General features: G+C 40.9%; 1 protein-coding gene and 1 pseudogene across 3 annotated transcripts in view; both read right to left on the bottom strand.

Annotated features, from left to right (window-relative positions):
• USP8 (ubiquitin specific peptidase 8) overlaps nucleotides 1–25,417 on the bottom strand; it is a 74,786-nt gene that overhangs the window by 27,234 nt on the left and 22,135 nt on the right. For all 3 annotated transcript variants that reach the window (XM_032174091.2, XM_032174090.2, XM_032174092.2), the window contains 5 exons: nucleotides 22,229–22,314; nucleotides 12,928–13,090; nucleotides 9,519–9,561; nucleotides 6,651–6,795; nucleotides 479–641 (listed from right to left, as the gene is read on the bottom strand). In XM_032174091.2, the coding sequence (XP_032029982.1) occupies nucleotides 479–641; nucleotides 6,651–6,795; nucleotides 9,519–9,561; nucleotides 12,928–13,090; nucleotides 22,229–22,314 (600 nt within the window). The remainder of the gene's footprint in view (nucleotides 1–478; nucleotides 642–6,650; nucleotides 6,796–9,518; nucleotides 9,562–12,927; nucleotides 13,091–22,228; nucleotides 22,315–25,417) is intronic.
• LOC116482370 (small ribosomal subunit protein uS10-like) lies at nucleotides 4,322–5,208 on the bottom strand (annotated as a pseudogene).

Below are 25,417 nucleotides of genomic sequence, written 5' to 3'. Positions count from 1 at the left end.
TACCACGCCCAGCCAAAACAAATCTTTTAAATCTGAATTTATAAAAAATTCTACAATCAAAGCATGATGGGCTGGGCGCAGATGCTCAAGCCTGTAATCCCAGCACTTTAGGAGGCCAAGGCAGGTGGATCACCTGAGGTCAGGAGTTTGAGACCAGCCTGGCCAACATGGTGAAACCCCCTCTCTTCTAAAAATACAAAAATTAGCCTGGTGTGGTGGCTCATGCCTGTAGTCCCAGCTACTCAGGAGGCTGAGGCAGGAGAATCGCCTGAACCTGGGAGGTGGAGGTTGCAGTGAGCTGAGATCACGCCACTGTACTCCAGCTTGGGCAACAGAGTGAGACTCAGTCTCAAAAAAAAAAAAAAAAAAGAAAAAGGCATGATGAATCTTTTAGTATTTAAGATAAACAACTAGTTAACATGCCTTTCTAACAACCAGAGGTGCCCTGCAATTACAATAAACAATGAAACTTGCAAACCTTGAAAAGTGCATCTTTCAGACTCCGGAGAGTTGTTCCAATCTGTAAATCTTTGGCAGAACTAAACCAGTCAAGAAGTACCACATAATCCACATTCCCCCTCTTCTTCCATGTGTCTTTAGAATCATCTGGGAGGTGTGCTTCAATCCAACTAGCAGTGACTCTGAAATGTATTAACATTTAAATTGGGGCAAAAGTCAACAAGAGTTCCTAATATACTAACAGAAGACACTCAGTTTTGTTCCACAGTCTTTACCACACCATAGCAAATTTTAAGTAGATTCTTTTCTCAGGTGAGGTTATAAATTAAACAGCCTAACATGTTTAACCCCTTCACTACTGTATAATATTGGAAACATAGTTTTAGTAGTTATTAGAGACTAAAAGACGACTGAATTCTTTTCATTCTGACCTCTTAAAAGAAAGTCGGGGGGGGAGCAAAACTGAAAACAGACAAAATTATCTGAGCTCCTCTTTCAGCCCAATATAAACTAGGGAATCACCTGGGTAATATTATTCATATTTCAGTTCTCTTATATTAATAGTCCACCATATACCAGGATGTTTATTCAACAAACACATATAGCATTTACCATGTGCCAGATACCATTCTAAATGCTTTATTCTGATTGAACCCATTGAGTCTTCACAACAATCCTGTAAGATGAACGTTATTATTTCTATTTTGGGGAAACTGAGGCATGAACAGGTTAAGTGACTCGCTCAAGGTAAGTGGAGCCAGAATTAAAATTCAGGCAATCTGGCTATGTACATGTTCTTTGCTATGCTGCCTCTTAAAACCATCAACTGTGAATAACACCAACTCTACATTAAAGCACAATGTTCACATCATCGTTTGCTCACATAAAAGCTAAAGTCCAGCTGGGCGTGGTGGCTCATGCCTGTAATCCCAGCACTTTGGGAGGCTGAGGCTGGTGGATCACCTGAGGTCAGGAGTTCAAGACCAGCCTGGCCAACATGGTAAAACCCTGTCTCTACTAAATACAAAAATTTGCCGGGCATGGTGGCAGGCACCTGTAATCCCAGCTACTGAGGAGGCTGAGGCAGGAGAATTGCTTGAACCTGAGAGGTGGAGGTTGCAGTGAGCCAATATCATGCCACTGCACTCCAGCCTGGGCGACAAAGCAAGACTCTGTCTCAAAAAAAAAAAAAAAAAAAAAAAAAGCTAAAGTCCTTACAATGGCCTGCCACAAACATACACCCTCAAGCCTCAAAGTCCTCATCCCTAACTACTGGCCCCCTTTACTCGCTCCAGCCACTGGCTTCCTTGTTATTCCTGGTTCATCCAGGCATGCTCTTCCCTAAGGGCCGCTGCTCTTGCTTTTTCCCTGTCTGGAATCTGCTTCCCTCAGATAGCTGCATCACTCATTTCCCTTATTTCTTCAAGATTTACTAGTAACTTCTCTGTGAGGCCTTTCTAAACACACACACATGCACACGCACACATGACATTCCCATTTCCAAGGCACTCAACGTAAGACAAACTAAACATTTCAAGCTTTTATTGTACGTCTTACCTATCTCACCTCTCTGTTAAAAGCTCCAAAGACAATTTTTTGTTTGTTCAATGGCTTGGCCCAGCACTTAGAACATAGTAACCCAGCCCAGAGAAAGTGTTCAGTGAATATTGGTTTAATCAGCTGGACGCGGTGGCTCACACCTGTAATCCCAGCCCTTTGGGAGGCCAACGCTGGCTAATCTCCTGAGGTCAGGAGTTTGAGACCAGCCTGGCCAACATGGCGAAACCCTGTCTCTAACTAAAAATACAAAAATTAGCTGGAAGTGGTGGTGCATGACTGGAGTCTCAGCTACTCAGGAGGCTGAGGCAGGAGAATAGCTTGAACCCAGGAGATGGAGGTTGCAGTGAGCCGAGATCACGCCACTGCACTCCAGCCTGGGCAACAGAGCGAGACTCTGTCTCAAAAAAAAAAAAATTGATTTAATAATTGAATGAGTGAATAATACAGATTTACACCTCTGGGTAAGGAGCTCCATATTATTCTTAGCAAAGCACTTAGTATATAGTGACATTTCAATATTTAACTGACGATACTGGCAAGCTGGGCCGGACTGGTACAACTTTTATCCACAAGTAAAACCAAGTAAGATCATTTTAATTTTAAAATCCAGTTCCTATATAATAATGTTGGTTACTGTATCTTCTAGGAAGTAAAGAAGCAGAAGAAATATATTGTCTAATAATATCTTCTCCTGATGTACACAGATCAGAAGGATGCTTGGTCAATAAAGAAGGAAAAAAAATAAAATGTGTTATTCTTAAAGACTATTTCCAACCCTAGGCATGTATTTACCTAAATACTGTTTTCAGGATTAGTATTCTACAGAAAACACTTTGGGAAACGACAGTATCAGCCAACATTTCTCAAACTTCTGTCTTTTATGTACCATCTTCACAATTTGCTCCAACTCTGCTCTACTTGTCTTTTATTAAATTTAATTAATTTAATTAAAAACAATTTTTTAAATAAATTTAATAGGAAATTGTATAGCCCAAAATACATGAAAAAACAGCATCATATCCAATAAGTAAAAGGTATGTCTGAAGATAAAATATTTAAGTAAATTGTGGTATTCACACAGCAGAACATCTTATGGCAATGAGAATGAACAAACTACAACTACACACAATAACAGAGATGACTGTCACAAACATAGGTTGAGTACAGAAGACAGATATAAAAGATTACATATTGTAAATTTCATTTATATAAAGTACAAAAGCAGACAAAAAGAATATATTCTGTTAGAAGTTGGTGGTTTCCTTGGGCAGTGGGATACGGGTAGTAACTCACAGGGGGCATATCGGGTTCAGGAGGGATGATAACGTTATGTTTCTTGGTCTGGATGCTAATTAAGTGGGTACATTCAGTTAATGAAAATTCATTGGGCTAGACACTTAGGACAGGAGTACTTCGGTATATAATACTATAATGTATTAAAACTTAAGAATATGGGAGCTAAATGGTAAGAACTTATGAACACAAAAAAAGAAACAACAGACACTGGGGTCTACTTGAGGGGGGAGTGTAAGAGGAGGGAGAAGAGCAGAAAAGGTAACTATTGGGTACTGAGCTTAATACCCTGGTGATAAAATATGTATGTACAACAAACCCCCGTGACACGTTTACCTATGTAACAAACCTTCACATGTACCACCAAACCTAACAGATAGGCCGGGTGCAATGGCTCACATCTATAATCCAAGCACTCTGGGAGGCTACGGTGGGAGGATCGTTTGAGCCCAGGAGTTTGAGACCTGTCTGGGCAATGTGGCAAAACCCCATTTCTACAAAAAAATACAAAACTCAGCTGGGCATGGTGGCGTGTGCCTGTAGTCCCAGCTACCCAGGAGGCTGAGGTGAGAGGATCACCTAAGCCCAGGAGGTCAAGGCTGTGGTGAGCTGTAATCATGCCACTGCACTCCAACCCAGGCACAGAGTGAGACCCTGTCTCAAAAATAAATAAATAAAAATAGATAATGAAAAAATACAGTAATCACTATCAGCTAGTTGTAGGTACTGTTACCTACAGAAAGCTCTGAGACCTGTTCCCTTCAGTTGAGAGATTAGCAAGTATTTAAAAGATATACTAGCACCAAAGTGAAACTCCTTTAAACTAACTCAAAAGGACTGTAACATTAATTAAAAGAGAATTTTCTCAGATGCATTTCATTGTTCTTTCACCTTCAACCTAAAATCATCTTGAGTTTCATAGGAGTCCAAATCTCACATTTTGGGAAACTTCCATGTAAACTCAGTAATAAAGACCACCAGCTCTCTATTAATACAGATTAGACTACCCAAGACTAATTATAACTTCGTCTGTTCAAATCCTGGGAATATATTCACATGTTTAATTAGACTGAGCACTCTAATACATATTTTTTTAACAACCAGTAATCAATTTATTAAAATAGTTGACCGAAGCATCTCCAATGGTGATTTCCACCTCAACTCCTGGCTCAATACTGATGGAAGTAATCTTATTAACAATTTCGGAAAGGATGTGCAAGTCAATGAGTTGTTTGTGGATTCTCATCTGGAAATGATCCCATGTCTTAGAACCGTCCCCAAAAGGAGGTTTTCTTGTAGTGATTCTCGAAGTCTTAGTAGGCATCTGAACTGGTCCTTTCACTTTGAGATTCTTTTTCTTTGCTCCTCTGATGAAGTCAGTACACACCTTCTCCAGGGATTTTATGCTGTGGCTCAGAGTGATTCGAATTCAGTGAATCGCTATCTCCAGCTCCACGGGTGTTTTTCCAGTATCTTTTTTTTTTTTTTTTTTGAGACGGAGTCTCGCCCTGTTGCCCAGGCTGGAGTGCAGTGGCGCAATCTCGGCTCACAGCAAGCTCCGCCTCCCAGGTTCACGCCATTCTCCTGCTTCAGCCTCTCCGAGTAGCTGGGACTACAGGCGCCCGCCACCACGCCCGGCTAATTTTTTTTTTGTATTTTTAGTAGAGACGGGGTTTCACCGTGGTCTCCATCTCCTGACCTCGTGATCCGCCCGCCTCGGCCTCCCAAAGTGCTGGGATTACAAGCGTGAGCCACCGCGCCCGGCCCTTTCCAGTATCTTTAAAAGCCACGGCTGCTGTGCGGCTTCCTGACCGACCGGTTCCTCCGCGAGAGCAACAGTAGTACACCAGGAGCAGGGGCGGGCTGACCACAGCTCAGCACTACCTTCGACAGCATCTTCCTCAAAGAGCTCTAATTTTTTTTTTTGAGACGGAGTCTCCCTCTGTAGCCCAGGCTGGAGTGCAGTGGCGTGATCTCAGCTCACTGCAACCTCCGCCTCCTGGGTTCATGCCACTCTCCAGCCTCAGCCTCCCGAGTAGCTGGGATTATAGGCATGCGCCACCTCACCTGGCTGAAGTATTTTTAGTAAAGATGGGGTTTCACCATCTTGGCCAGGCTGGTCTGGAACTCCGGACCTCAAGTGATCCGCCTGCCTCGGCTTCCCCAAGTGCTGGGATTACAGGTGTGAGCCACTGCGCCCAGCCTAAGAGCTGTAATTTTTAAATAGCTTATTTACAAAGCACTCTACGCTTCAGGTCAAACATTTATCAAGCATCTGCAATATGCCAAGAACTATACAGATTTTATTACCTAATTTAAAAAATATATAATTTTAGACCAAGACCAAGAGAGGTAATAGGATCTATATAAGAATGCTCAAAATAGTGAAAATAGCCCTTTATCTGGAGGTTTAGCTCTGCCACTATGCCATGATTTCCAATACACAATATACCCATGCAAGTCACTTTAAATTATTTCATAGGTTAAAGGCCTACTTACCAAAAGAGAAAGAAAAAATTTTAAATTAAGTCCTTACTTGTGCCAGGACCTGTGCTAAAGTGTGTGTGTGTATACAATGTTTCTCATTTAAATCTCCTGAAACATCTGTAAGATATGTTCCACTATTATCCCCATTTTACAGATGGAAACATGAGCTTAGAAATGTTAGGTCACTACCTAGTAATAATGCAACTAGTAAGTGACAGTTATTTGAATAGAGTCTGGCGTCAGAGACTATACTCTAAAGCACACACACACACACACACACACAAAGTATTTGTATAGTGTGTATCACAGAAAATATAGGGAATTTCAGTATGTAAAACAATTCAATTAGTTCACAATTTTAATCAATTTGGCACATACAATTCACATGCTTATAAACAGAAAATAATAGGAAAAATCAGTTAACAAACACCTGGGGAGAGAGGGAAAAGGCAACTTCATTTCTTTTTTGATGAGATTCTAAATACCACAAATAGGAGAAAACAGCCAAATCAAAAGTTAGCAAATCCATAACTTCAACCTTCAAAAAGGGTCAAGGGTGTCTTTAAGAAGCAAAGATTTAGGGAAATCCCACTTGGGCACCCCTCAATCTCAAAAGTGAGAGAGCTGTCCTTCTTTCTCTTTCTTTTGCCTATTAAACCTCTGCTCCTAAAATGTACCTCCCCCTCCCCTCCCCCCCCACCCACACACACAAAAAGAGACAAAGATTTAAAAGGTTACGAGGAAAAGACTACTTTATCATATTTAGCTTGGATGCTAAGTAGTAACATTTACTAAGGTCCACAGTTTACTACTTACTACACAGTTTACTACTTTACTACACAATAACCCACCCTGGACTGATGGCTTCTTCAGGAACACTGAGAGAATGTAAAATACAGGAATCCTGATAATCCTGCATTCTTCGAGCATCCATTATAATCAAGCTGATGTTTTTATCCGTCATCATTGTGTATAGTTCCTTTGCTGTGATTGCTCCTTGGAATTGAGAGAGACAGTATAAGTGACAAGAAACGGCACAAGATGTGCTGACATCACAAAACATAGGACAAACAGCTTTTTCTAGAAGAGCAAAGTATACTGAATATATATGGATGCCACATATTTACTACTCCATCATACCATTTATTATCTTGGAAACTAACATTAAATATAACTTGTTTTTTTTCTTGAGACAGGGTCTCGTTCTGTAACCCAGGCTGGAGTGCAGTAGCACCATCTCAGCTCACTGCAACCTCCACCTCCCAAGTTCAAGTGATTCTCCTGTCTCAGCCTCCCAAGTAGCTGAGAACACAGGCTGTTACCATGCCTGGCTAATTTTTGTATTTTTAGTAGAGATGGGGTTTCACCATGTTGACTAGGCTGGTCTGGAACTCCTGACCTCAAGTGATCTGCCCACCTCGGCCTCCCAAAGTGTTGGGATTACAGACATGAGCCACCACATACCTGGCCTTGTGTTTTTAACATTTATCAAGAAACCAGTTCAATGCTCTGTTTACAAAGACTTAAAAATCAAAACTTTCTGTTGAGTTTACAGCTACACCTGGTATTGACTCTGTTACCACTATAAAATAAAGAACATTAATATATGTGTCTTAGGAAAATAGTATGTTTTCAAAAATTAAGACATTAGAAAAATGCTAACTGGAAGAAAGAAACATCTATGGTTCTAAAATTCTGGAAAAGTTCTAAATTCAAAAGGTCTCTGATGGCAGTCTTACGGTAGCTATTTGAAAAACTTAGATATCCAAGTATTCTTAGAATAACAAGTCAAAAGCTTGCTATTCTACATCAGAGGTTGAAAAACTATGGCCATCTGTTTTTACTGGATCACTGCCACACTAGTTTGTTTACACATTTTTTCATACTGCAACAGCAGAGATCTATAGTTGTGTCAGAGACCACAGGACTCTCCAAGCCCATAAGGTTCCCCAAGCCTAAAATGTTTACCATCTATCTATCCCTTTAAGAAAAATTTGCCAATTCTCATTCTACTTGATGTTGTTCATTTGTTAGCTCCCAGCCAGAAGGAAAAAAGATTATTTTATTTTCTAAGAAGACTAAGAAAAAGGAAACTAAGTAAAGCTAATGCAATATTTAATTTATTTACTTTTGGGGGAGGGCAGCAATCTGTCAAAATAAATATTCCCTATGTTACTATGTTTCCTTAGCTCTACTGAAGTGAAAGATTAAAAGGCACTACAAGAGAGTTGAGATTATATAAAAAGCTGTTTCAGCAGTGAGCTGTGAGAAAAGTAGTCTCAGTAGCTCCTATGCTAAAAGACATATAGCTGCTAATAATCGTCCTCCTTCCATCTCTAGCCATCAAGTGTATGCTAACAAAACAGACCAAAAAAGTTGATAACAAACCACTGAGAAGGACAACATTTAAGCAGGATGACATACAAAGGAACAAATGCATAAAAACTAATCTTGGAATGAATCAGTAATAGCTTTTAGGGAAGTACTTATAGCACACTCAGTTTATTTTTATAATTGTTGTATGGCAATATTTTAAGTAGAGAATTTATTTTACTGTTACCTATAATTATGTTTAAGTTCAACCTTTTCTCTGATCCAAGTACTAACCAGGCCTGACCCTGCTTAGCTCCGGAGATCGGGTGCATTAGGTGGTATGGCTGTAGACAAGGTAAACCTTTTCTGAGAGAGGAAAATGTCTCTAGTAGATGAAGAGAATTTCCAAAGTCTTGTTTAGGTCACATATTTGTCACTAGAGCATCAACAACACCTATGGATAATTTCCATATTACTGGTTTGGATTTGAGACAGGGTCTCACTGTCATACGCTGCAGTACAGTGGTGTGATCATGGCTCACTGCGGCCTCAACCTCCCAGGCTCAAGCAATTCTCCCACCTCAACCTCCTGAGTAGATGGGACTACAGGCGTCCACCACCATACCCAGCTAATTTTTGTATTTTTTTGTAGAGACAGGGGTTTCACCATGTTACCTAGGCTGGTCTTGAACTCCTGGGCTCAAGCGATCCTCCTGCCTGAGCCTCCCAAGGTGCTGGGATTACAGGCATGAGCCACTGTGCCTGGCCTGGATTTTTTTTTTATGGGGGAAGTAAATGACTCTTAAGTAATTTAGTCCTTGACCACAGGATGGATGTGGGGAGAAAAAATTAAATCTACAACCTAGTCATAAATGATAACAAGTCCTACTTAAAGTTTCCCATGTATTCTAAGAATTTACATATATTAGCTCATTCAACCCTGACAACAACCCTATGAAATAAGTACTATTATTATCTTCACTTTACAGACAGGGAAACAAAGGTAGAATGTCTAAGCAACATTCTGAAAACCAGGCAGAAAGGGAGAGAAGGAACCAGTATTCAAACTCAGGCAGTTTGCCTTCTGAGAGTCCATGTTCTTAACCATTATTGCTAAACTGCATCTTGAAAAGAAAACAAGTACAAGCTTTGGTTTTGACATTTTTCAACTGCATATTACCAGTTTAACTTGTAAGGTTAAAATTATTCATAAAATATCCCCCATGATAAATACAAAAAAATAACCTCAGACATTTTCAATATAATTGTACAGACTAGGAAAAATGATAAAGCTTACATAGAGATTAGACAACAATGCTAAGAATCTCATTGTATAAAACCTGATGCTTATTCTGATTAAAAGATCTCAGAACCTAAAACAACTTCCTCTTTCTGTACACACTTACCTTTCTCTTTGGTCTCACATTTTTCATTCTTTTCACCATTGCTCTATTGCATAGGGAAAAAAAAAGTTTCAACTTTCATAGACACAAAAAATTCAACTTTAATACTTCATTTACTTCTCTTAAATGGAAACTCTAGGAAACGAAGTGTGCAGAGTACTGGCCTTTTATAATGATATTAAAAGGTTTCTTTGGCAGTAGACAACAGCTAAAATAACTAGCAACCTTTCAGAATCATAGAACATTTCCTCAAAATTTACTTCAATTAAAGACCAAATATAATTTAACAGCACAAACTGCTACAGAAATTTTGTATTTAATTTGATTAGAAAGTACTTCTTACAATCAAACTAAAATTCTGGCTATCCCATTCAGTGTCCTCCACCACATAATTAAAGCAAAATGAACTAATACAAAGTATTGCTTATGTAGTTTACATTTTTTTTTTTTTTTTGAGACGGAGTCTCTCTCCGTTGCCAGGCTGGATTGCAATGGTGCGATCTTGGCACACTGCAACCTCTGCCTCTCAGGTTCAAGCAATTCTCCTGCCTCAGCCTCCCGAGTAGCTGGGATTACAGGCGTGTGCTACTACGCCCAGCTAATTTTTGTATTTTTAGTAGAGATGGGGCCAGGCTAGTCTTGATCTCTTGACCTTGTGATCTGCCTGCCTCAGCCTCCCAAAGTGCTGGGATTATAGGCGTGAGCCACTGTGCCCGGCCTATGTAGTTTATATTTTTTAACCAAGACAACATGGGATAATCCTGTATGGTACTAACTCATTTTATAGATGGGGAAACAAAGGACCCAGTTAGACCTTTTTTTTTTTTTTTTTTGACATAGGGTCTCACTCTTAACACTCAAGCTGGAGTGCAGTTGCATGATCACTGCAGCCCGGACTTCCTGGGCTCAAGTGATCCTCCCACCTCGGCCTCCTGAGTAGCTGGGACTACAGGTGTGCACTATCATGACTGGCTAATTTTTAAAAAAATGTTTGTAGAGGCCAGGCATGGTGGCTCACGCCTCTAATCCCAGCACTCTGGGAGGCCAAGGTGGGTGGGTCACCTGACGTTGGAAGTTCAAGACCAGCCTGATCAACATGGAGAAACCTTGTCTCTACTAAAAATATAAAATTAGCCGGGCGTGGTGGTGCATGCCTATAATTCCAGTTACTTGGAAGGCTGAGGGAGGAGAATTGCTTCAACCCAGGAGGTGGAGGTTGCAGTGAGCTGAGATCACGCCACTGCACTCCAGCCTGGGCAACAAGAGTGAAACTCCATCTCAAAAAAAAAAAAAAAGTTTGTGGAGACGGGGTTTTTCCATGTTGCCCAGGCTGGTCTCAAATTCCTGGACTCAAAGGACCTGCCCACCTTGGCCTCCCAAAGTGCTGGGATTACAGGTGTGAGCCACTACACCCAGCCAACAACGACTTTTTAATGAAAGGGATGATGATCCACACGGAATGATAACTGAAAAATGCCTAAGAAAAAAGTCAAAGCAGAAATTTTCCCATGGATTTCAACTTATATTTTAGGAAGAATAGTTTCTGAGGAGGTAAAGGAAGGGAGGTACAGTGATAGCTGGCAGCTACAGACTAAGTCAGTGATGGCTTTTAGCAAAGAGATGATGTAGCTGAAAAGACCACAAGTAGTCACTAAATAGATGTGAAAAAATGGGAGAGAAGCCAGGCATGGTGGCTCACTCCTGTAATCCCAACACTTTGGGAGGCCAAGGTGGGTAGATCGCTTGAGGTCAGGAGTTCAAGAACAGCCTGGCCAATGTGGTGAAACCCCATCTCTACTAAAAATACGAAAATTAGCTGGGCATGGTGGTGGGTGCCTGTAATCCTAGCTACTCAGAAGGCTAAAGCCTAGGAGAATTAGTTGAACTCGGGAAGCAGAGGTTGCAGTGAGCTGAGATTGCACCACTGCATTCCAGCCTGAGCGATAGAGTGAAACTCTGTCTCAAAAAAAAAAAAAAAAAAAAAAGAAGAGCCAGGCGCAGTGGCTCATGCCTGTAATTCCAGCACTTTGGAAGGCTGAGGCAGGCAGATCACTGGAGGTCACGAGTTCGAGACCAGCCTGGCCAACATGGTGAAACCCCATCTCTACTAAAAATACAAAAATTAGGCAGGTGTGGTGGCGGGTGCCTGTAATCCCAGCTGCTTGGGAAGCTGAGGCAGGACAATCACTTGAACCTGGGAGGCGGAGGTTGCAATGAGCCGAGATCACGCCATTGCATTCCAGCCTCGGCGACAAGAATGAGACTCTGTCTCAAAAAAAAAAAAAGGGAAAACTGGGGGAGAAAAAGAAGGAGAAAGCAAAGGAAAAAGAATGAGACCTCAGAAACAGATAAAAGGCTTGGTACCAAACAAAGTAGTATACTAAACCTTTTAATGTAAATTACATGATTAGAAAGAAGCAACTTAAAAATTGTCTATTTCAAGACTATAATTTGGGCAACAAGAAAACTGAGTCCCAGAGTGGTTAAAAAAGTTTTGACATAGGACCAGAATGCAGATATGATAAATCACAGCTCAGCTCAAATGATTTTTCTATTGCTCTAATTAAGTTTATAATATCTGCTAAAAAACGAATTAATGCATAGAAAATATTGCCATAGAAATTCATAGAAAAATCTGAAGTCAACTGAGGCTAGAATATTTAATTCAAATTCTTTTCTTTTTTTTTGAGAGTGTTGCTCTGTTGCCCAGGCTGGAGTAGAGTGGTACGATCTCAGCTCACTGTAGCCTCTGCCTCCTGGGTTCAAGCAATTCTCCCACTTCAGCCTCTTGAGTAGCTGGGACTACAGGCGTGTGCCACCACATCCAGCTAACTTTTGTATTTTTAGTAGAGTCGGGGTTTCACTACGTTGGCCAGGCTGGTTTCGAGCTCCTGGCCTCAAGTGATCTGCCCACCTTGGCCTCCCAAAGTGCTGGGATTACAGGCGTGAGCCACCATGCCTAGCCTTAAATAAATTTCTAATCAAAACATTAAATTTCGGCCGGGCGTGGTGGCTCACGCTTGTAATCCCAGCACTTTGGGAGGCCGAGGCGGGCGGATCACGAGGTCAGGAGATCGAGACCACGGTGAAACCCCGTCTCTACTAAAAAATACAAAAAATTAGCCAGGCGTGGTGGCGGGCGCCTGTAGTCCCAGCTACTCGGAGAGGCTGAGGCAGGAGAATGACGTGAACCCGGGAGGCGGAGCTTGCCATGAGCCGAGATTGCGCCACTGCACTCCAGCCTGGGTGACAGAGCGAGACTCCGTCTCACAAAAAACAAACAAACAAAAAAAAACATTAAATTTCATCCTTGTTGCCTAAAAGAACTTTATAGTGGTATCTCAACTCTTTTTAAGCAAGTCATCTAACAAGCAGAAACGGTCTTTTAACTCACACATTAAATTTGAAATACCTTTTGGGTTTTGTCTTTGGAATCCAATACATTCTCCAAAGAACCTTTAGCCAATGTGCCACCATCCTCTCTTCCTGTTTCCTGCCTTTTTTGTTGTAGCCGCTGTGCTTCCTCCTGCCTGTCTTTTTCCTCAAGTTTTTTCCGGACTTCAGCTTCTTCATATCTAGTTGAAAAAATAAGTTAAGATTGTCTTTTATTGGCGTTAATCGTGGAAATTAAAGGAGTTTCAGTTCTGTAAAATTAGTATCCTGCCTTGAGGTATTTCATGGCTATATGCTTTCTCCCTCCACCACAATTCACACATTTGCCGCCTGAGGCCATCTGTAGATTTACTTCAAATTGCCCAGAACTATTAAAAAGAAACTGTATGTTCTCAAGTTGAAGTTATTTAGTGCTTTTTGCTCTTTCTCTCCTACTAATTTCAACCTTTTATATTGATTCAAATCTGCTGCAATTTGCGTTTCAAAGGAAAAATCCTAATTCTTTCTGCAAAAGAAACAGCCCAAATATAACACTTATGTTTATAATTTAGAATAAAAATGTAAAAACGAGCATTCAAAAAGCTGTGGAAAGTCTTACCAAGGTCCCAAGTTACACTTTTTTAAAAGATGACTTCACTGAAATTTCCAACTTGTTGGCACTTAAACAGCTATCTGAACTACAGTTAGCAGATATCTGAGGAATTTAGAACTTCCCTACTAAATTATAGGTGGCTGGGTGCAGTGGCTCACATCTGTAATGCAGGACTTTGGGAGGCCAAGGCAGGCGGATCACGTGAGGTCAGGAGTTCGAGACCAGCCTGACCAACATGGTGAAATCCTATCTCTACTAAAAATACAAAATTAGCTGGGCGTGGTGGTGCATGTCTGTAATCCCAGCTACTTGGGAGGCTGAGGCAGGAGAATCACTTGAACTGGGAAGGCGGAGGATGCAGTGAGCCGAGATCATGTGACTGCACTCCAGCCTAGGTAACAGAGTGAGACTCCATCTCTAAATAAATAAAAAAATGAATGAATGGCAATGTTTGTTATTATTGCCAGGACAGACTGTACGTTATCATAGACCTGCAATCTCGTTTGCCCTAATTATCAATGTTTGGCAATGCCTGTGAGCTTCAAATTTAAAGACAGAGAGAGAGAAGATAGAACAGATGTAAAGGAAAAAAATAAATAATTGACTAGGGTCAATAATTAGTAAAAGATGAATAGTTTCCATTTTATTATTCTCTTTATTGTATCTTTACATTTTATATGCTTTTTTCTTTTTTTTTTTTTTGAGACAGAGTCTCGCTCTGTCCCCCAGGCTGGAGTGCATTGGCACAATCTCGGTTCACTGCAACCTCCATTTCCCAGGTTCAAGTAATTCTGACTCAGCCTCCTGAGTAGCTGGGACTACAGGCACACACCACCATGCCTGGCTAATTTGTGTATTTTTAGTAGAGACAGGGTTTCACCATGTGGCCAGGCTTGTCTCAAACTCCTAACCTCAGGTGACCCACCTGCCTTGGCCTCCCAAAGTGCTGGGATTACAGGTGTGAGCCACCGTGGCTGGCTGTTTTTTTTTTTTTTTTTTTTTTCTTTTTTGAGACAGAGTCTGACTCTGTCACCCAGGCTGGGGTACAGTCGCATGATCTCGGCTCACTGCAACCTCTGCCTCCTGGGTTCAAGCGATTCTCCTGCCTCAACCTCCCAAGTAGCTGGGACTACAGGTGTGTGCCACAATACCCACCTAATTTTTGTATTTTTAGTAGAGATGGGGTTTTCACTATGTTGACCAGGCTGGTCTCGAACTCCTGACCTCAGGTGATCCACCCGCCTCGGCCTCCCAAAGGGCTGAGATTACAGGTGTGAGCCACCGCACCTGACCTTATATGCTCCTTTGAGTGAATATTCCAAAATGAAAAATTTCTAAATAAACAGATTATACAATAGAAATGGTGACTATTCAAATAACTGTGCCAGCTTCACATATTTGAAATTTTAAGTTTACTTTAAAAATGACTCTGAACTCAAAATTATTTCGTACCACACATTTTCAACATCATGTTAATAGTGACCAAAAACGTGCCATTTATCAATAAGATCATTCATGCACTTAGCAAGAATTACATCTTTAGCTCTTGGAGAAGAAATTAGCATGTCACACAAAGCTGTGCTATTCCTCGAGTGGAAGAAATATAAGGAAAACAGTGCTTCTCCTCTAAATATTTGAGCAGTTAATTTATTTTTTCTTTTCTTTTTTTTTTCCACAGAGTCTCGCTCTGCTGCCCAGGCGGGAGTGCAGAGGCATGATCTCAGCTCACTGCAACCTCCGCCTTCCAGGTTCAAGCAATTCTCCTGCCTCAGCCTCCTGAGTAGCTGGGATTACAGGCGCATGCCACTGTGCCCAGCTAATTTTTGCATTTTTAGTAGAAAAGGGGTCTCACCATGTTGGCCAGGCTGGTCTCAAACTCTTGGCCTAAGGCGATCCACCATCATCGGCCTCCCAAACTGCTAGGATTACAGGGGTGAGCCACCACGCCCAGCCATTAAGCAGTTAATTTTTGTTTTGTTTTGTTTTTTGAGACAGAGTCTCACACTGCCGCCCGGGCTGGAGTGCAGTGGCGGGAGCTCGGCTCACTGAAACCTCTGCATCTCAGGTTCAAGGGTTTCTCCTTGCCTCCGCCTCCTGAGTGGCTGGGATGACAAGCTCCCACCACCACGGCCAGCTAATTATTTTTGTATTTTTAGTAGAGACGGGGTTTCACTATGTTGGCTAGGCTGGTCTTGAACTCCTGACCTTGTGATCCACCTGCCTCGGCCTCCCAAAGTGCTGGGATTACAGGCATGAGCCACCCTGCCTGGCTTAAGCAGTTTCTATCTTCATGCTTAGCAATTCCTTCTGAATTATTTATTCCATTGACTGAAATGATCACTAATATTGATAGGAACATGGTGATCATGACACACTACTTTAAAAATGCTATCCTTTCGTCTTAAAAAATAAAGGTACGAAAAAGAATTCTAATTTTGGTAATGACTTAGTAGTTTCCATTTTTCTGAACCTCTCACAGACAACTATAAACTCTGGATAACCTATAACTACCTGAAGGCATTGGAAAACTGCCATAATCTGGAAGAAAGTAGATGGGGGTTGACACTTGAAAGAAAGGAAGGGCATTAGTAAGATTCCGATTTTTTATGGTTTCACACCTAAGGCAGGCCTTACTGCTGAAAACAGCTAAAATTCCAACAAAAACCCCAATCCCAGAGAACCAGAGTTCCAAATTCTTTGTATAGTCTTGCCCAAATTGCCAGCTGACACCTGAATTAAGCATACCTGGGGCAGATACTAAGGAGCCCAGCTAAGTTTAAAAGAATTGAAAAGAATGTCAGTTGCCACCTACCATAGGCAAGACAGAAAACTTAACGTTTGAGTATAGCCAAGTTAACTGCCTACTGGGACAAAACAACAACAACAACAACAAAACTATTCAGAGGACTAAAGAAGAATGCAGAGCCTATAATTTTATCATTCACAATGTCCAAAGTTACTAGTACAAAAAAAGAAAAATAGGACAACAATAAAAGAGAAAAGGTGCTGCATACTGACTCCAAGATGATGCATTTAGCATATAAAGATTTTAGAGCAGCTGTTATAACTATGCTCAAGGGCATAAATGAAAATGTGCTTGTCATAAATGAACAGATAGGAAATCTCTGTAAAAAAATAATAGACGCTATAAAAAAGAACCACACAGAAATTTTAGAATTGGGCTGGGCACAGTGGCTCATGCCTATAATCCTAACACTTTGGGAGGCCCTGGTAGGAGAACTGCTTGAGCCCAGAGCTTGAGACCAGCTTGGGCAACATGGTGAAACCCTGTCTCTACAAAAAAACACAAAAAAACTAACTGGGCATGGTGGTGTGCATCTGTAGTTCCAGCTGTTCAGGAGGTGAAGGTGGGTGAATCACTTGAGGCCAGGAGGCTGAGGTTGCAGTGAGCTGTGATCACGCCACTGTACTCCAACCTCGACAACAGAGACTGTCTCAAGAAAAAAAAAAAAGGGAAGAAATTCTAGAATTGAAACGTAACTGAAAAAAGTTCACTCAACAGAAAACTGGAAATGACAAAGTAAAGAGTCAGTATTTAAAGGGAGAACCGTCCTGGGCAACATAGTAAGACCCCATCTCTATAAAAAATAAAATTAGCCAGGAGCAGAGGTGTGTGCCTGTAGTCCTACCTACTCAGGAGGCTGAGGTGGGATTGCTTGAGCCCAGGAGTTTGAGGATGCGGTGAGATAGGATCATGCCACTGCACTTCAGCCTGGGCAACACAGTGAGACCTTGTCTCAAAAGAAAAAAAGGATGAAAGAGCGACAAAAATTATTCAATCCAGGCTGGGCGTGGTGGCTCACGTCTGTAATCCCAGCACTCTGGGAGGTCGAGGTGTGGTGGATCACCTGAGGTCAGGAGTTTGAGACCAGCCTGGCCAACATGATGAACCCCTATCTCTAGTAAAAATACAAAATTAGCCAGGTGTGGTGGCACACACTTGTAGTACCAGCTACTTGGGAGGCTAAGATAGGAGAATTGCTTGAACCCAGGAGGTGGAGGCTGCAGTGAGCCAAGATCGTGTGCCACTGCACTCCAGCCTGGGTGAGACAGAGTGAGACTCCGTCTGAAAAAAAAAAGAAAATGATCTAATCTGAAAAACAAAGAGAAAATGATTAAAACAAAACGAAACAAAATAAAAAGAACAAAGCCTTAGGGATTCATTAGACAAAATCAAAAAATCTATCGTATGTAAAGCTGGAGTTCCAGCAAGAAAAGGAAAATGAGGCAGAAAAAATGCTTAATATCAGAAACAATGGAAGCCAGAAGACAGTGGAATAGCAGCTCTGAAGTGACAAAAGGGAAAATTAAAACCTGCCAACCTAGAATCCTGTATATAGTTAAAATCCCTTAAGAATGAAAGGCGGGGTGTGGTAGCTCACGCCTGTAATCCCAGCACTTTGGGAGGCCAAGGCAGGCAGATCACCTGAAGTCAGGAATTCAAGACCAGCCTGGCCAACATGGTAAAACCCCATCTCTACCAAAAAATACAAAAATTAGCCAGGTGTGGTGGTGTGTGCCTGTAGTCCCAGCTACTTGGGGAGGCTGAGGTGGGAGGATTGCTTGAACCTGGGGGTGGAAGTTGCAGTGAGCCAAGATCATGCCACTGCACTCCAGCCTTCAGGACACAGTGAGACCCTGTCTCAAAAAAAAAAAAAAAAAAAAAAAGAATATTCCCAGAGGTAAAGAGGGACATAATGATAAAAAGGTCAATTCATCAAGAAACTATAACTATGTGCCTAAAAATAGAATTTCAAAATAAATGAAACAAAAGCTGAGAGAACTAAAGTCCTAAATAGATACAGTTAAATATTTTAACATGACTCTCTCAGTAATTGTTACAACTTGAACCCCCACCCCAGTCAGTAAAGACAAAGAAGATCTGAACATTATCAGCCATTCTGACCTAAATGACATATACAGAACAGTATATTCAACAACCACATTCTCTTTGCAAGTACACATGGTACATTCACCAAGAGACCATATGCTGAGCCATAAAACAATACATTTAAAAGGACTGAACATCTTTAGTCACAATGAAATTAAATTAGAAATCAATAAGATATAAGAAGAATCCCACATATTTGGAAATTAAGCAACATATTTCTAAATGATCCATGGGTCAAGGGAGAAAGGGAAATTAGAAAATATTTCAAAATAAATTATAAAGTTCTACTGGGAAAACAACAGATTTATGAAAATCAGTGTGTTAAAATAAAATAAATGGAACAAAAGTGAATGATGAACCCATCAATAGATGTGAGAGGAGAAAAGAAAAACGGAATAACTTCAGATAGAATTTTACAAAAACAGATGTTTCATCATATTCCATCTGCTTAGGCAATAACCAGGGATAATGGATTCTCAAATCTCCAGCAGGACCTTGCTTATTGGTATGCTCACTTCCCCCACTTGTCTATTGCACTGTGTTAAGAACTTGGTCACTGAATAGCAAGCATGTATCCCTATTATCTCTATGGAAACATCAACACCACTTTCCTGCCTATCTCATATGCTAGCATCATTTCACTGTTAGAAACAGAAGTGAAAGATTTGGAACAAGAGCAAAATTATGCAACTGTTTTACCTTGCCTCCTCAATGCAAATCACTAGAGTGCCAGGACAAAAGGTGTTACAGAACAAGGATGCTTCCACTGTTAATAACAACAAAAATAATAGCACAAACACTTATTGAGTATTTGATATGTGCCAGATACCATCTAAGTGTTTGTAAATGTTAATTTTCTTAATGCACTATGAGGTAGGTTTTATGATTATCCTAGTTACAGATGAGGAAACTGAGGCAGAGGGAGGCTAAGTAATTTGCCCAAGCTCACACAATTAATAAGAAAAAAACTGGGATCCATAACCAGGGAGTCTAGCTCCGTACACTTACCTACTGCTCTATATTTCTTCTCTAGTAGTGTTCTATGCTGGAACAGTATGTGAACTGTCTGCCCTAAGAAGTAAGCACAGTCAGCCTAAATCCAATTTGAGGGCAGAAATGAAAAAACTTTAATATTCTCTTTTTTTCTATTTTCTTCTCTTATCCACATCTTAGCCCCTACCTTGGATTTGTTCTATAGTCTCCATAAATCTAATTAAATAGAGCTGACGTCTCTCCTACTTTGCAGCTTCAGTTGGTAAGTTGAAGTGAGAGCCAGGCATGCTCTCTGAAACTGACTTCTGATTGTTTTACCCACTTAATCCCTTTTACTAGGATTCTGATACTTCTAGACTTGGTCAAAATTACCTCTAAGACCTCCCCTAACATGAATGTAACAGAAATGGATTAAGTCTATGGTATGAGAGGTGTCCATGAAAAAAGATAATAATAAGAAACGGGACAGGCAAATAAATGTTTAACAAGTACTCCTTGGCAGGTGATACTGAAATCTATTTTCTAGCCACTCACTAGGTCTTTTTGCTAAAGCGTTTTTTCAGAATCTGGGGCTATGTCTACAGTGGTCGCACCTGGGCCCATGCGGCCACCCCTGGGACAGGGGCCAGCGGGCCACGGACCCCACTCGGCACACAAGCCTCCGTGGTCATAGACCATGACGTCAGATGATTGGGCAGAATTTAGCAGAAAATCTTCCCCAAGATGTTAAGGGCTTTCACTTTAAAGTTATAATCTATTCTCCAAACCTAGAGAGCATATACCCTCCCTCATGCCCGTTCTCAAGACTGCTGGCCTGACAAGAGAGAAATTCTAGTCATGCAGATTTCAGAGACTTAAAGGAGGAAAAGAGCTTTGTGGTTGACTTATTACAGAATTAGGACAGGACAGATATGAAGATATGTTCACACAGAGTTGCTCTAAATGTCCATGAAAGACACCAACATGGGGCAGGAGGCAGGGAGAGGACAGACAGGGAGAAAAACAGTGAAAAGGTTCTCCACATCTAGCTGCAAAATAACCTATACACAGGAAAAATTCAAAGTACACTTAAAAAGGCTTAGAACTGGAAAGGACCCAGAGGTTATTTAGCAACAGGGACCTCATTACACTGAAAGATGGGCCATTCTATCAGGCCATAAGAAGTAAATATTTAAATAATGAATCATTTTCTCAATGATTTCCTTTATAAGTTGAGAGTTATTTTCTTTTTTTGAGACAGAGTCTCACTCTGTCGCCCAGGTTAGAGTGCAGTGGCAAGATCTCAGTTCACTGCAACCTCTGCCTCCCGGGCTGAAGCGATTCTCTTGCCTCAGCCTCCTGAGTAGCTGGGACTACAGCTGCCTGCCACCCACCCGGCTAACTTTTTTTGCATTTTCAGTAGAGACGGGGTTTTACCATGTTGGCCAGGCTGGTCACAAACTCCTGGCCTCAAGTAATCCAACCACCTGGGCCTCCCAAAGTGCAGGCATTACAGGCCTGAGCCATTGCTCCTGGTCAGAATATTTTTAAATACAAGTAACATATGATACATTCTTAGTGAAAAAAAAAATTCAAGCCAGTAAAGAAATATGTCAACCTGGTTAAATCTTTCAGTTTCCTCCTTCTATTTATTATTTGCATCAAACAGCTCTCAGTTTGCCGTTTTTCACTAACCAGGCTTTGGCAGCTTTTATCACTTAAAACCAGTTCCATTGTTCTCTCCTTCTGTATCATATTGCTGAGAATGTTTTTGGTTTTATCCATTAACATTTTTTATGCTACAGATACAGGCAGAAATTTATCTACTAGGATCTACATAACAGCATTATGTTGTTATTAAGGGAAACAATTTAAATTTTAAAGAATGACTAATGGCCGGGTGCAGTGGCTCACGGCTATAATCCCAGCACTTTGGGAGGCTGAGGCAGGCAGATCACCGGAGGTTAGGAGTTCGAGACCAGCCTGACCAATATAGAGAAACTCCGTCTCTACTAAAAATACAAAATTAGCCAGGCATGGTGGCACATGCCTGTAATCCCAGCTACTCAGGAGGCTGAGGCAGGAGAATCACTTGAACCTGAGAGGTCAATGTTGCAGTGAGCTGAGATCAGGCCATTGTACTCCAGCCTGGGCAAAAGAGCGAAACTCCGCCTCAAAAAAAAAAAAATGACTAATGACTAAAAACTGAAACAGACTGTTTTTGTTTTGTAATTATTTTTATAAACTTGGTAAGCAAGTCATGGCAAATACCAGAATCAGTTTTTTTTCTAAATTTAAATAACTTCTGTAACTAAGGAGATCAAAAGTAACAGTAAATACTTCATTCCTATACGCATATATCCAGGAGCAGAATCCACCAAAGAACATATGAAGAATCAAATTTTTCTAAAGAATAATGCCAGAAACTTACAAATATTATAACTTAGAAATATTGGGGCCAGGCACGGTGGCCCACACCTGTAATCCCAGCACTTTGGGAGGCCGAGGCAGGCGGATCACAACGTCAGGAGATCGAGACCATCCTGGCTAACATGGTGAAACCCCATCTCTACTAAAAGTACAAAAAATTAGCCGGGTGTGGTGGTGGGTGCCTGTAGTCCCAGCTACTTGGGAGGTTGACGCAGGAGAATGGCGTGAACCCGGAAGGCGGAGCTTGCAGTGAGCCGAGATTGCGCCACTGCACTCCAGCCTGGGCGACAGCGCGAGACTTTGTCTCAAAAAAAAAATTGGAATATTATATGAATCGTCAGATATAAATAGGTAAATCTTAAATATTATTATCTTCTAATTTACATTATTTTAAATATTTCATAATATCTGTACCTTAGTTTAAGGCTTTCAGAGAGTCTTTCAGCTTCTTCAACAGCTTTTTTGATGTTTCCAGGTCCAAGTATTGAATGGAAATATTCCTAAAATTATAGGAAAACCATCCCATATTGTTAGTACTGGGCACCGCATGTGACACTAGTGCTAAAATCATTAAAATCATGATGCTTATATAAACGGAAGTTTGTTTTATTAAAATGGAAGATTTTAAAAAACTTTTAACTTACATAAATGTATAATTTATTCTCCAAATGTCTCAAAAGTATGTCTTCATACCATCAGTAAGTTAAAAAGATCCACTAGTTCATAAATTTGACTTATTTGTAAGTCTCCATTAAAAAGTATAAATAACATTGTTATTTATGAGTAAGCGCCAAAGAGCAAAGCTTTCAAGAATAAAGTATATTTTCTTATTAAAAATACGTACCTAGTTTTTTTCTCCAGTCTCACAATAAAGCAAACTGCGTATAGACACAACATGGAATGTGTTTTGTTTACTTGTTCTAAACAGATATTTTTGCTTCCACCTGTACTTTACAATAGCTACTCACATCCCAACCGGAGTCAAAACACTTTTGATACATAAAACGAGTTTTACACATTAGGAAACTCTAAGCAACTAAAAACCAAATGATAGAAAATAAATAATTAATAGTATAATCTAGGCCATGCGCAGTGGCTCAAACCTGTAATCTCAGAACTTTGGGAGGCCAAGGCAGGCACATCACTTGAGGACACGAGTTCAAGACCAGCCTGGCCAACATGGTGAAACCCCACGTCTACCAAAAATAGAAAAACCATTTGTGTGTGGTGGTATGTGCCTGTAATCCCAGTTACTCGGGAAGCTGACGCAGGAGAATCACTTGAACCCAGGAGGCGGAGGTTGCAGTGAGGCGAGACTGCGCCACTGCACTCCAGCCTGGGCGACAGAACGAAACTCTGTCTAAAAAAAAAAAAAAAAAAAAAAGTATAATCCACCTTTAAAAAATGCAAAAGGTAAAAGGTTTGGCATATAATTTACTAACAAGTACAATGAAGTCGTTGTTGTTTTTTAAATCACTACTCCAAGAGGCCAATCATTAGATACTACAATCAGATATTTTCAAATCAAGGTTGGTATGATGCTGCAGTAGCTAGTTAAGTCAGTTAAATGATTACTGGATCCAATTTGCCACAACATGTCAATATGACTTTGCAAATAGAGCGTACTAGCACAGTTCATTACAAATTATAATAATCATAATTTGTAAAAAGAAGGGTTGTAGCTCAGAAGTACCCATCTTTGGCTCTCAGGAAGAGCTGCAATGGTGGAGCCATATAAACATATTTAACAGCCCATATAAATATATATAACTTCTAGATTACTTATGATACAAATAAACAAACATAACTTCTGTAACTAGGCAGATCAAAACTAACAGTAGGCCGTGTGCGGTGGCTCACGTCTGTAATCCCAGCACTTTGGGAGGCCGGGGCGGGTGGATCATCTGATGTCAGGAGTTTGACACCAGCCTGAGCAACATGGTGAAACCCCGCCTCTACTAAAAATGCAAAAATTAGGCCGGGTGCGGTGGCTCACGCCTGTAATCCCAGCTCTCAGGGAGGCAGAAGCGGGAGGATAGCTTGAGCTCAGGAGTTCGAGACCTGCCTGGGCATATAGCAAGACCCCGTTCCCCACAGAAAGGAAGAAAAAAAAAGACCAAAAAAAAAAGCATAAAAATGCAAAAATTAGCCAGGCATGGTGGCGTGCGCCTGTAATCCCAGCTACTCGGGAGGCTGAGGCAGGACAATCGCCTGAACCCGGGAGGCAGAGGTTGCAGTGAGCTGAGATCGCGCCATTGTACTCCACCCCGGGCAACAAGAGTCAAACTCAGTCTCAGGGGAAAAAAAAGAAAAAAAAAACTAGCAGTAGGCTGGGTACAGTGGCTCACACATGTAATCCTAGCACATTGGGAGGCGGAGGTGGGTGGATCACCTGAGGTCAGGAGTTCAAGACCAGCCTGGCCAACATGGCAAACCCCCGTTTCCACTAAAAATATGAAAATTAGCCAGGCGTGGAGGCACATGCCTGTAGTCCCAGCAACTTGGAAGGCTGAGGCAGGAGAATTGCTTGAACCCAATAAGTGGAGGTTGCAGTGAGCAGAGATAGTGCCACTGAACTCCAGTCTGGGCAACAGAGCAAGACTCCGTTTGAAAACAACAACAAAAACTAACAGTAAATAATTCATTCCCATAAGACCAGCGTCCAGTAGCACAATACAACCTGGAGCATATGAAGAATTAAATTTTTCTAAAGAAAACTGCCAGACATGTACAAATATTATTATAAACAACTTAGAAAAACTGGACCTGAGCTCTAATTCAATATACCAGTGCTCAACAATCTATCATTCGAAACACTTTTTAATTTCAAAAGAAATTTTCAAAAGAAAAAAAAAACCACAAGAACAGAGTATGAGTGATATAGCAAAAGATTTAATTTTTGTGTCCCAGTTAACATAAGACTTATTTTTAAGAAGAAAAATCTGTTGATGGCCAGGCCGGGTGGCTCATGCTTGTAATCCCAGCACTCTGGGAGGCCAAAGCAGGTGGATAGCTTGTACCCAGGAGGTCAAGGCTTTAGGGAGCCATGACAGTGCCACTGTACTTCAGCCTGAGCAACACAGTGAGACCCTGTCTCAAAAAAAGTCTGTTGATAACAGTTATCATATGTCTATCTAGTCTAAAAGTAGATCATGCTTTGTTTGGCTGATTCTTCTAAAGCCTAAATATACTAGAAGGACCCTTCACTATGTAATTCCAATAAAAGTGTACAGTTTGTTCAATATCGTATCAATTGAACATTACAATAATTTCAGTTAGCACACCAAGTCCTGACTACTGATGCAATTCTCTCAACAGAAAATACAATGTAATCATTACATTAACAGAACCATTTAACAGAAATCATAATGTAATCATTCTGAATACAAAATACAAAGTAAAACCACAAAAGCTGACTTGTTTTATTCATTTTTACACATGAACTCACTAAAAAGCCAGGCTGTAAGCCCAGCTTAAACCTATCTAAACACAAAAAAATTGTTTATGTTTGGGCATGTCTGTTACACATTACCAGACATTCCCCTAATATTAGTGAGACTTCCTGTCAATTATTTAACGCTGTGCTCTTAAAGGAGCACAGTT

Source organism: Hylobates moloch, unplaced genomic scaffold (assembly GCF_009828535.3).
Source record: "Hylobates moloch isolate HMO894 unplaced genomic scaffold, HMol_V3 SCAFFOLD_14, whole genome shotgun sequence".
Taxonomy (NCBI): domain Eukaryota; kingdom Metazoa; phylum Chordata; class Mammalia; order Primates; family Hylobatidae; genus Hylobates; species Hylobates moloch.
This window is presented reverse-complemented; position numbering and strand designations above follow the sequence as displayed.